This window comes from Bufo gargarizans, chromosome 5 (genome assembly GCF_014858855.1).
Source record: "Bufo gargarizans isolate SCDJY-AF-19 chromosome 5, ASM1485885v1, whole genome shotgun sequence".
NCBI lineage: Eukaryota > Metazoa > Chordata > Amphibia > Anura > Bufonidae > Bufo > Bufo gargarizans.
Window position 1 is genome coordinate 83,175,249 of NC_058084.1, and position 13,067 is coordinate 83,188,315.

Here is a 13,067-nt window from a genome sequence, read left to right on the forward strand (position 1 = left end):
AAGTGCTCCAAAATCTCCTGATAGCTAGCTGCATTGACCCTGCCCTTGATAAAACACAGTGGACCAACACCAGCAGCTGACATGGCACCCCAGACCATCACTGACTGTGGGTACTTGACACTGGACTTCAGGCATTTTGGCATTTCCCTCTCCCCAGTCTTCCTCCAGACTCTGGCACCTTGACTTCCGAATGACCTGCAACAGTCCGGTGCTGCTTCTATGTAGCCCAGGTCAGGCGCTTCTGCCGCTGTTTCTGGGGAATGCGGCACCTGTAGCCCATTTCCTGCACACGCCTGTACACGGTGGCTCTGGATGTTTCTACTCCAGACTCAGTCCACTGCTTTCGCAGGTCCCCAAGGTCTGGAATCGGTCCTTCTCCACAATCTTCCTCAGGGTCCGGTCACCTCTTCTCGTTGTGCAGCGTTTTCTGCCACACTTTTTCCTTCCCACAGACTTCCCACTGAGGTGCCTTGATACAGCACTCTGGGAACAGCCTATTCGTTCAGAAATTTCTTTCTGTGTCTTACCCTCTTGCTTGAGGGTGTCAATGATGGCCTTCTGGACAGCAGTCAGGTCGGCAGTCTTACCCATGATTGCGGTTTTGAGTAATGAACCAGGCTGGGAGTTTTTAAAAGCCTCAGGAATCTTTTGCAGGTGTTTAGAGTTAATTAGTTGATTCAGATGATTAGGTTAATAGCTCGTTTAGAGAACCTTTTCATGATATGCTAATTTTTTTAGATAGGAATTTTGGGTTTTCATGAGCTGTATGCCAAAATCATCAATATTAAAACAATAAAAGGCTTGAACTACTTCAGTTGGTGTGTAATGAATCTAAAATATATGAAAGTCTAATGTTTATCAGTACATTACAGAAAATAATGAACTTTATCACAATATGCAAATTTTTTTAGAAGGACCTGTAGATAGGCATTGCGTTGAGTTAGAGGTTGGCTTAGTTTACAAATTGCCACGTGCATTGCTGATATTGACCCTCCTTGGGCTTTTCTAAAGTTGCAAGGTATAGCAGGAGGAATTACACTGTATGAGGGACACAGCAGAAGCAATATGGTGTGAGTGGACCCGTAAGGGGCATCACTCAGTATAGGAGGGGTCACATTAAGGGCATCATACTGTGTTGGAGGCATCTAAAGGGGCATTATACTGTGTAGTGGAGCACAAAAGGGGTCACCATATTAGTAGTGTAACAGGGCAGAGCTTAGTGTGTGGCAGTGACCCCTAAATATAACCTTGCTTGGAGCCCCAGAGACACCAAATCCACCCATTTTGCATCAAGTGTCCAGAAAGACATGTTCATCTGCAGAGCATCCCAAGGGTGGTTGCCAAAGCAGAAGATATGGTCATCTTTATTCAGAAGTGTTGGGGTTACAGGGGGTGTCCAATCTCATACACTGGAGGCATATTGATAGGATATGCCACCAATGTCCTTCGTATGCCCTATTAAAATGAAGGGCCACCGCTCCATTCATTTCTATAAGGCTTACGGAAATAGCTGAGCCAGCGTTCGGCTATTTTCGGCAGTCACATAGAAATGAATAGAGGGTAGCTGCGCATGCGCAGTCCATTCTCTTTGCAGGCTCTGTTTTAGAGATAGGTGCGGGTCCCACCTCTGGAATCTGCACTTATCAGACATTGAGGATATATCCTAGCAATATGCCCCCAATGTATGAGATGACACAACCCGTTTCAATGTCCTGGACATTGATCCCCGTTTACAAATCAGTGGGTGCAGCATGGTGCTCCTGACAGGGACTGTCTTATTACCAGAGATTTTCTTCAGTTTATACTATAAAATTGGGTGAAAGTTTTTTTACAACACGTTTCTGATAATTGACTGGTCAACTGTAGCTTTCTGAACAGAGGTTTAGTTCAGGATTGTGGGGGATATCAGGGGAGATTTATCAAAACCAGTGTCAAGGGAAACTGACTTAGTTGCCCCTAGCAACCAGATTCCACCTTTCTAGCTATTGTCAGAGGAAAGATGTCACATGGATTTTACTATACTATTCACTTTAGAAAAAAGATGACTGAGGGGAGATCTAATGACCATGTATAACTATATCAGGGGTCAGTACAGAGATCCCAGGACTGTGACTGTGACGAGGGGACATCCTCTGCGTCTGGAGGAAAGAAGGTTTGTACACAAACATAGAAGAGGATTCTTTACGGTAAGAGCAGTGAGACTATGGAGCTCTCTGCCTGAGGAGGTGGTGATGGGGAGTACAATAAAGGAATTCAAGAGGGGCCTGGATGTATTTCTGGAGTGTAATAATATTACAGGATATAGCTACTAGAGAGGGGCCTGGATGTATTTCTGGAGTGTAATAATATTACAGGCTATAGCTACTAGAGAGGGGTCGTTGATCCAGGGAGTTATTCTGATTGGAGTCAGGGAGGAATTTTTTTCCCCCTTAAGTTGGTAAAATTGGCTTCTACCTCACAGTTTTTTTTTGCCTTCCTCTGTATCAACTTGCAGGATAACAGGCCGAACTGGATGGATGGAGGGCTTTTTCCGGCCTTATGTACTATGTTAGGGTCCATTCACACATCTGTAGTGTATTACGGATCCGCAATACACCCGGCTGGCACTCCATAGAACTGCCTATTCTTGTCTACAATTGCAGACAAGAATAGGACATATTCTATTTTTTTCTGGAGCCGTGGACCGGAAGATCGGGGGTGCGCTCTGGAAATGCCGATGCACCCTGTGTGCTATCCGCATCCATTACTGCCCCATAGAGAATGAATGGGTCCGCACCCATTCTGCGGACGTGTGAATGGACCCTTACTATGTTACTATATACACATTTGGTATACTTCTTTGCTACTGTACAAGTGCAGGTTTATTAAGTACCTGGGATGTTTTTAGTGTGGATGATGTACGGTATTACAGAATTGTGGAATCATCCGCTCCTCATACATACATTAGGAGAAACCTTTGGCTGTATAGAAGGTGGCTTCCATCACCAGAGGTCTGACACAGAGACAAGCTGAAGAAACACATTCTTGTCAATCTGATAATACTCGTGGGTTCAAGCAGCATATGGGAATAAGGGGAACTTTCCAGCCTCTCATTATAATGTTATTGGTATTCTCAGTTTCTGTAGTCTGCGCAATGTCCATCGGAGTGAATTGTCATCCATGACTCATGATATGGCCAAGTGTCAAATGACATCAAGTGCAAACAATGGAAATGTTCAGATGGGATAATTACTGACTGTCTGAAATGATTGGGGTCAATTATCAAACTGGTGTAAAGTAGAACTGGCTTAGATGCCCCTAGCAACCAATCAGATTCCACCTTTCATTTTCCAAAGGAGGTGTCAAAAATGAAAGTTGGAATCTGATTGGTTGCTAGGGGCAACTAAGCCAGTTCTACTTTACACCAGTTTTGATGAATCTCTCCTAAAGGGGGAGATTTATCAAGACTGCTATACCCACACTGGAATGAGAGGCTTCTCAATAAATTAGCTACATCTCAGCCCTGCCATACACCAGAAACTGAATTCTAGGATATGTCCCCATTGTCTGATCTGGGACCCGCACCTATATTGAGAATGGAGCTGGGAAATGACGTGACTCCCCCTCCTCCTGTATGTCTAATATAATAAATGCTTGTATTAGTTCACATATCAAACTCCCTTTAAAAGGAACCTGTCAGCCCACGATTAGGACAGCATGAAATATTGAGGCATTTCAGAGAAAACATTTTTTTTAAATGGACATGGTTAGAAACGTCCACTGCCCCAATCCCACCTGATTGACAGATCTGTCACTATATGCAACCTGTCAATCAAATTTAGCAGGAGGGAGCGAAGCGAAGCCTCTCCCAGTGCCCGACTCTTTTTACAATGACATTTTCTTTGAAACACCACAGAATTACAGAGTCAGGGTCCATGCACACGTCCGCAATTTCGTTCCGCTTTTTGTGGAAAAGAATTGCAGATCCATTCATTTCTATGGTGCAGCACTATGTGCTGCCCGGATCCGGAATTGCGGATCTGCACTTCCAGGTCCGCAATTCCGATCCCGAAAAATATAGAACATGTCCTAATTTTTGTCCGCAATTGCAGACCAGATTAGGCATTTTCTATTAAGTGCCGGCGATTCCTGAAGTGTCCATTTCCAGAAATAAAACTCCCAGACGCAGAAGATACAACAGAAAGTAGAATTATATTTCCAGAACAATTGAGAAGAAAAAAAAAGAACTAAATATACAGTATATGAGTATTCGCAGTAAGAAAATATCTATGTAAAATATTCTATTTCCTATGTATTTTAGTTTTAGAATACATAGTAAATAGTGAAGAGATGGGGAGTAAAGGAATAATGTTGCTGCACAAAATGTGGGCACAGACAAGGTGACCCTGTAGGAGTATGTGTGTGACCAGAGCATTGTATTAACTACATTCAATGCACAGCAAATAAAATGTCAAATGCAGCATAGTAGTAAATGAATGTGTAATTTCCTAAAATATGATTGTTTTTAACAATATTAGTTAATGAGATGTAAGGCATGTACTATTTAAAATAAAACATATATACTACTATGTACTTCAATCTCTATAGAAATATATCCACATCAGATAAAGATATCAAACGGCAGACAGAAGTATATTTCAGGATAACCTTGTAGGAAAGAGCCGTTCAGTCCAGAGTCTCCTGATTTGTGAGCTGTCTCCTGGCTTTCACAGATACTCCAAAGGGAAGAGGCTTGAGGGCCAAGCTATTGATGCAGTCCATTGTTAGCTCCTGTTTTGGGTCTGAATGGAATGAGCACTGCTGAAGGAGAATAGAGGTGAAAAGGAAAAGCTGCAGCATGGAAAGCTGATCTCCAATACATCTTCTTCTCCCGACTGAGAATATCATCACTCCATGGATGAGGTCTTTGTTAAGCTGGTTATTTTCATCCAAGAACCTGTCAGGTTGGAACTGGTCGGGATTTGTCCATTTGTCCACATCATGGTTGACAGACCACTGGTTGACAAAAATTATAGTGTCTCTGGGGATATAGAAGCCATCAATAAGGACATTACAGGTGGTAGAGTGGGGAATGGTCATTGGCACAAAGCTACTGAAGCGCATGGACTCATAGATAAAGGCTTGGACATATGGGAGCTTGGCTCTATCTTCAGCAGTGGGTACTCTGTCCTGTCCCATGACTCTGTCTATCTCCTCCTGTAGCTTCTTCTGTATATGAGGATATTTAACGAGCAGAAGAATGATCCAGGTCAAGGCAGTAGAGTTAGTGTCTTGGCCAGCACCTAATAAATCTGTGACTGTGCTCTCCACGTATTCCTTGCTAAGCAACTCTCCAGCTCCCACACCATGATCAATGAGCCCGATAAATGCATCACTCATATCTCTGGTGACCTCAGGGTTGTAGGTCTCTCGGTGCTGGCTGACCTTATCCTTTACAAAGTCAAAAAACTCAAGGTTCAAGTCTTTAAAACTCTGGTAGAGTCTTCTCACTGGGTTTGGGAAGGCCTGTAGCCAGGGTAGGAGGTCCACTAGGCTACCTGCACCCACAGTTTGCCCAAATTTGTCATTCCTTCCTAAAAGAGCTTTAAACTCATCATCTTCATGGCTGTAGCGTTTACCAAAGCACAATGCACATATCACATTGGCAATGGCCACAGTGCACTCATGGTAAGGGTCAAAGTACTTACCATCAGTGCTGCGAAGCAGAAATACCTGTATAAGATCTTCAACTTCAGCTGCTACATGTTGTTCAAACTGCCTGGTGGTTTCGGTATTTACAGTGGAAAATGCTCTAAGGGTTGAGTGAGCAATTTTCTTGTGAGCTTTCCACAAATCGCTGTATGCACCAAATGCCATACTTCTGCCGCCGGATACTATTTTGAAAGAGGAGAAGTTTGGTCTACCTGCAAATTCTTCCCTGTGCTTCACCAAAGCTTGTCTGATGGTTGACTCTCCGTTCAGGACAACAATATCACGAGTACCCAGCTTAATCTTGAAGACATTTCCATATATTTGTGCCATCTTGCAAAATGTTAGATGAGGCATTTGTCCTAGTTGCATGGCATTGCCCACAACAGGCCAGGGAAAAGGACCTGGGGGGCTCCTCTTCTGTCCATGACCTCGGACCCACAAACAGGCTTCCAAGCAGATCAGAAATACAAAGGAGAACATCAAAGCTGGGTGGACGCTATGCTTCCAGTCTTCCCATGGTCCAGCTGCTTCTATGTCATTCATTGGAGTCATCTTGCAAATCTTACTAGTTGGTGTGAGTAAATAGATCTACTTCATGGGTTCCTCATAACTCTGTAATATCCTCAATGCATAAGAAGTGCCTGATTCTGTAAATTCTCAACAACTTTTTTTGTTTATCCTGCTCTTAAAAGTGCCTACTTATTGAAGTGAACTGCTTCTGTCATTTATAGCATGCAGGAGTGAGGTGGGTAGAGCATGTCTCCTCCCAATCTCCTGGACCTTACAGTACATCCCCTCCAGCCCCACACTGCAAATTTTCATGTGTTCCTATTCTGCACACAACTCCAGTCACTTTCTCAGATGTAAAAGTAGTGAAGCAAACAGAGAAGTAGATACAAGTGTCACAGTAGTCAGACCCATAGCAATAAGGAACAGAATATGAAGCATTAATATGGACCTAGAACTATACAAAGATAGATAGATGTTTTCGATGTCATGTAGCATATTATTATCTCAATCTATGATAAATAGATTGATAGACAGAGACAAATATTTTAGATCTTTAGATTATCCCCTGTATATGCACTGTAGATAGTAGGGATCGACCGATTATCGAAAGTACCGATATTCCGGATTTTGTACATTATCAGTATCGGCATCTAACCTTGCCGATATACCGATAATGCGTATAAAGAGAATACCAGTGAGCGCTTCCATTATGGAAGCGTGCACTAGTATGCATCGGGTGCCGGGAGCGGGGAAGAAGCGCAGCAAGCGCTTCCGATACTCGCCCTCCCTGATCTTCTTTGATGGGGCCCGCGCTGCACTGTCCTGACCCCGTACAACGTCAGGACGTTGCTCGCTGTCAGGTGACCGGGCCGGGGAGCAAGACGCCGGACCTGGAGTTGAAGAGGAGCTGCGGCGCAGGAGAGGTGAGGAGTTTTTTATTTTATTCATCTGAGGTCTGATAGGGGTTAATAAAGGTCTGATCTGAGGTCTGATAGGGGTTAATAAAGGTCTGATCTGAGGTCTGATAGGGGTTAATAATGGTCTGATAGAGGTTAATAAAGGGCTGATCTGAGGTAGTGATAGGGGTTAATAAAGTCAGAGAGGAGTGGGGGGGGGGGTGAAAATTGGCATATGGCACTAGTATATTATAAATGTAAATTATAAATTGACTACCAACTAAGGGCTTTATTAATTTACATTTATAATATACTAGTGCCAAATGCTAATTTCCACCACCTCAGTGACTACCAACTAATATAATATATATTATGAGATAAAATATCGGTATAAATTATCGGCCTGAAAGTTCACAGATTATCGGTATCGGCTCTAAAAAGTCAATATCGGTCGATCCCTAGTAGATAGATAATAGATATTTTATGCCATGTAGCACATTATTATCCCCTGTACAGTGTTTGTAGATAGATTTGATCTGGATAGACAGATTTATGGATATATCTCTGAGATCTGCACAGTCCTCAACCAGGAGCCTGCAAAAATGCTTGTACATGCCCTCATCATCTCCCACCTAGACTACTGTAACATCCTCTAAAGTGGCCCCCCGGTCTAGCATTCTCGCAATCCTCCAATCTATCCTCAACTCAGCTGCCCAACAAATCCACCTCTCCCTCCATTACTCCCCTGCCAACCCCTTCGCTGGCTCCCCATTGCTTCCCAAGAATCCAGTACAAAACACTATGAAATACAGGACCATCCACAACCCTTCCATACATCTGTGACCTGATTTCCCGATACCATCCTACACGCAATCTTCAATCCTCACAAGACCTCCTTTTCTACTCTCCTCATCCCACAATAGCCTCCAAGATTTCTCCAGTGCACCCCCCATACTCTGGAATTCTCTACCCCCAACACATCAGATGCTCAACTACCATGGAAGTCTTCAAAAGAAACCTGAAAACCCACCTCTTCAGACAAGCCTACAACCTACGGTGACCCTGCTGCCACTATACTGCCATATGACCAGCTTTACCCTCGCCTACTGTATCGTTCCTCCATACCTTGTAGATTGTAAGCCTTCGCGGCAGGGTCCACTCTCCTAAAGTTTGTAACTCATCTTGTTCATGCTCATTGCAATTTTTACTTTATGTAAGTACATCCCATTTCATGTGTACAGCGCCATGGAATAAACGGAGCTTTAATAATAATAATAATAGATATTTTATGTAGCAAATTCGCTCCTGTATATTTTCGGTCGATAGATAATGATCGATAGATATGAACTATAAATGATAGGGGACTGATAGAAAAGATACATTTTGGTGGTGAGCTGCTTCACTGTTGCGTGTCGGTCCCTCTTGCTCATCCAAAAGCCAATAATCATCCCTTCTTTTTTTTTTTTTTGCAATTCTGATAATTATAGGAAGTGGTCATAATAATGTGACTTGACCGTGTAGAAAGACAGATTTATAAGATATATGAAAGAAGGATGTTTTATGCCATGTAGCACCTTATTATACCCAGTATATTCTCAATATAGATCAATAGGTTTTGGAACCGCGCTGCTGGACACTATGTGTTCCGGTTACAGGTGAATGATACAAGGGTGTCCACCCTCTCCTCAATGCCAAGGAATACGATCCTCCCAGATCTCCTCCTCTACAGGGTTTAAGATGATACGAAAAATAGTGAAGCACCCTTGAGAATCTTATCTTTAAAAGGTTTTATTCTACTTACAACAGATCAGTAGACAAAAGGCATAAAATACAAGTAGATCGTCACAATCCTGCCCGACCCGGGTTTCGCTGCCTCGCTTCTTCAGGGGCAATATAGACAGACAGATATATAGATATATAGATATAAGACAGATATATAGATATAAGATAGATAGATATAAGATAGATAGATATAAGATAGATAGATATAAGATAGATAGATAGATAGATATAAGATAGATAGATATAAGATAGATAGATATAAGATAGATAGATATAAGATAGATAGATATAAGATAGATAGATATAAGATAGATAGATAGATATAAGATAGATAGATAGATATAAGATAGATAGATAGATAGATATAAGATAGATATATGATAGATAGATATAAGATAGATAGATATATGATAGATAGATATAAGATAGATAGATATAAGATAGATAGATATAAGATAGATAGATATAAGATAGATAGATAGATAGATATAAGATAGATAGATAGATATAAGATAGATAGATAGATAGATATAAGATAGATATATGATAGATAGATATAAGATAGATAGATATATGATAGATAGATAGATAGATATAAGATAGATAGATAGATATAAGATAGATAGATAGATATAAGATAGATAGATAGATATATGATAGATAGATATATGATAGATAGATATAAGATAGATAGATATAAGATAGATAGATATAAGATAGATAGATATAAGATAGATAGATAGATATAAGATAGATAGATATAAGATAGATAGATATAAGATAGATAGATACAAGATAGATAGATACAAGATAGATAGATATAAGATAGATAGATATAAGATAGATAGATATAAGATAGATAGATAGATATAAGATAGATAGATATAAGATAGATAGATATAGATAGATAGATATAAGATAGATAGATATAAGATAGATAGATATAAGATAGATAGATAGATATAAGATAGATAGATATAAGATAGATAGATATAAGATAGATAGATACAAGATAGATAGATACAAGATAGATAGATATAAGATAGATATAAGATAGATAGATACAAGATAGATAGATATAAGATAGATAGATAGATAGATACAGACGTGGACAAAATTGTTGGTACCCTTTGGTCAATGAAAGAAAAAGTCACAATGGTCACAGAAATAACTTTAATCTGACAAAAGTAATAATAAATTAAAATTCTATAAATGTTAACCAATGAAAGTCAGACATTGTTTTTCAACCATGCTTCAACAGAATTATGTAAAAAAATAAACTCATGAAACAGGCATGGACAAAAATGATGGTACCCCTAACTTAATATTTTGTTGCGCAACCTTTTGAGGCAATCACTGCAATCAAACGCTTCCTGTAACTGTCAATGAGACATCTGCACCTCTCAGCAGGTATTTTGGCCCACTCCTCATGAGCAAACTGCTCCAGTTGTGTCCGGTTTGAAGGGTGCCTTTTCCAGACTGCATGTTTCAGCTCCTTCCAAAGATGCTCAATAGGATTGAGGTCAGGGCTCATAGAAGGCCACTTTAGAATAGTCCAATTTTTTCCTCTTAGCCATTCTTGGGTGTTTTTAGCGGTGTGTTTTGGGTCATTGTCCTGTTGCAAGACCCATGACCTGCGACTGAGACCAAGCTTTCTGACACTGGCTAGTACATTTCTCTCTAGAATTCCTTGATAGTCTTGAGATTTCATTGTACCCTGCACAGATTCAAGACACCCTGTGCCAGACGCAGCAAAGCAGCCCCAGAACATAACAGAGCCTCCTCCATGTTTCACAGTAGGGACAGTGTTCTTTTCTTGATATGCTTCATTTTTTCGTCTGTGAACATACAGCTGATGTGCCTTGGCAAAAACTTCGATTTTTGTCTCATCTGTCCACAGGACATTCTCCCAGAAGCTTTGTGGCTTGTCAACATGTAGTTTGGCATATTCCAGTCTTGCTTTTTTATGATTCGTTTTCAACAATGGTGTCCTCCTTGGTCGTCTCCCATGTAGTCCACTTTGGCTCAAACAACGACGGATGGTGCGATCTGACACTGATGTTCCTTGAGCATGAAGTTCACCTTGAATCTCTTTAGAAGTCTTTCTAGGCTCTTTTGTTACCATTCGGATTATCCGTCTCTTAGATTTGTCATCAATTTTCCTCCTGCGGCCACGTCCAGGGAGGTTGGCTACAGTCCCATGGATCTTAAACTTATGAATAATATGTGCAACTGTACTCACAGGAACATCTAGTTGCTTGGAGATGGTCTTATAGCCTTTACCTTTAACATGCTTGTCTATAATTTTCTTTCTGATCTCTTGAGACAGCTCTTTCCTTTGCTTCCTCTGGTCCATGTCGAGTGTGGTACACACCATATCACCAAACAACACAGTGATTACCTGGAGCCATATATATAGGCCCAATGGCTGATTACAAGGTTGTAGACACCTGTGATGCTAATTAGTGGACACACCTTGAATTAACATGTCCCTTTGGTCACATTATGTTCTGTGTTTTCTAGGGGTACCATCATTTTTGTCCATGCCTGTTTCATGAGTTTATTTTTTTACATAATTCTGTTGAAGCATGGTTGAAAAACAATGTCTGACTTTCATTGGTTAACATTTATAGAATTTTAATTTATTATTACTTTTGTCAGATTAAAGTTATTTCTGTGACCATTGTGACTTTTTCTTTCATTGACCAAAGGGTACCAACAATTTTGTCCACGTCTGTATAACATAGATAGATAGATATAACATAGATATAAGATACCGTATTTTTCGCCCCATAAGACGCACTTTTTCTTCCCCCAAAATGGGGGAGAAATGCCCCTGCGTCTTATGGGGCGAATGCTTGCCGTTTTACATCGCAAGCTGCGATGTAGGAGCGAGCGGGGACTCGGGGAGGGACTGGGAGGAGGATCTGGGGGCTGGCAATAGCGGCGGGGCGGTGCAGTCAGTGTAGTGTAGCACCACCCCGCCGCTCCGGTATACTAAAATAAGATCTCATATTCAATTAATGGTTATTAAACATGCCCCCTCACTCCTATTACTACCTTACATCCTAATCGCATCTGTAGAATTCAGACAGGCCGGGCGGCCGGCAGCGTAACTCTTGCCACGTGCCTGCGCCGCCTACTTTATGAATGAAGCAGGCGGCGCAGGCAAGTGACGTCACTGAGGGACGCGCCGGCCGCCCGCCTGGCCTGCCTGAATTCTACAGATGCGATTAGGATGCAAGGTAGTAATAGGACTGAGGGGGCATGTTTAATAACCATTAATTGAATATAACATCTTATATTTGTATACTGGCGGCGATCTGTGGATGGCACAGTTATGGGCAGGGGCGATCTGTGGATGGCACAGTTATGGGCAGGGGCGATCTGTGGATGGCACTGTTATGGCTGGGGGGGTCTGTGGATAGCACATATATAACAGTGCCACCCACAGATCCCCCCTCTAACAGTGCCACCCACAGATCCCCCCAGCCCATAACAGTGCCAGTCACAGATCCTCCGCCCTGTAACAGTGCAAGCCACAGATGCCCCCCATAACAGTGTCCGTCATCCACAGATCCCCCCTATAACAGTGTCAGTCATCCACAGATCCCCCCTATAACAGTGTCCGTCATCCACAGATCCCCCCATAACAGTGTCAGTCATCCACAGATCCCCCCATAACAGTGTCAGTCATCCACAGATCCCCCCATAACAGTGTCCGTCATCCACAGATCCCCCCCATAACAGTGTCCGTCATCCACAGATCCCCAGTAATAGTGCCATCCACAGATCCCCCCATAACAGTGTCCGTCATCCACAGATCCCCCCATAACAGTGTCAGTCATCCACAGATCCCCCCCATAACAGTGTCTGTCATCCACAGATCCCCCCATAACAGTGTCCGTCATCCACAGATCCCCCCATAACAGTGTCAGTCATCCACAGATCCCCCCATAACAGTGTCAGTCATCCACAGATCCCCCCATAACAGTGTCCGTCAACCACAGATCCCCCCATAACAGTGTCAGTCATCCACAGATCCCCAGTAATAGTGCCATCCACAGATCCCCCCATAACAGTGTCCGTCATCCACAGATCCCCCCATAACAGTGTCAGTCATCCACAGATCCCCCCATAACAGTGTCCGTCATCCACAGATCCCCCCATAACAGTGTCCGTCATCCA

The 13,067-nt window shown here is 42.2% G+C and overlaps 1 protein-coding gene across 1 annotated transcript; it reads right to left on the reverse strand.

Moving 5' to 3' along the window:
* Nucleotides 1–4,225: 4,225 nt before the first annotated feature.
* Nucleotides 4,226–6,402, reverse strand: LOC122938982 (cytochrome P450 1B1-like). The gene has a single exon (XM_044294891.1). It carries the CDS (start codon nt 6,241–6,243, stop codon nt 4,666–4,668), a length of 1,578 nt encoding a protein of 525 aa, XP_044150826.1. The 5' UTR covers nt 6,244–6,402; the 3' UTR covers nt 4,226–4,665.
* Between the last annotated feature and the right edge of the window lie 6,665 nt (nt 6,403–13,067).

What these genes read in the sequence shown, in the direction of transcription:
- LOC122938982 (XM_044294891.1), bottom strand. Translation starts at nt 6,243, where the DNA reads ATGACTCCAATGAATGACATAGAAGCAGCTGGACCATGGGAAGACTGG.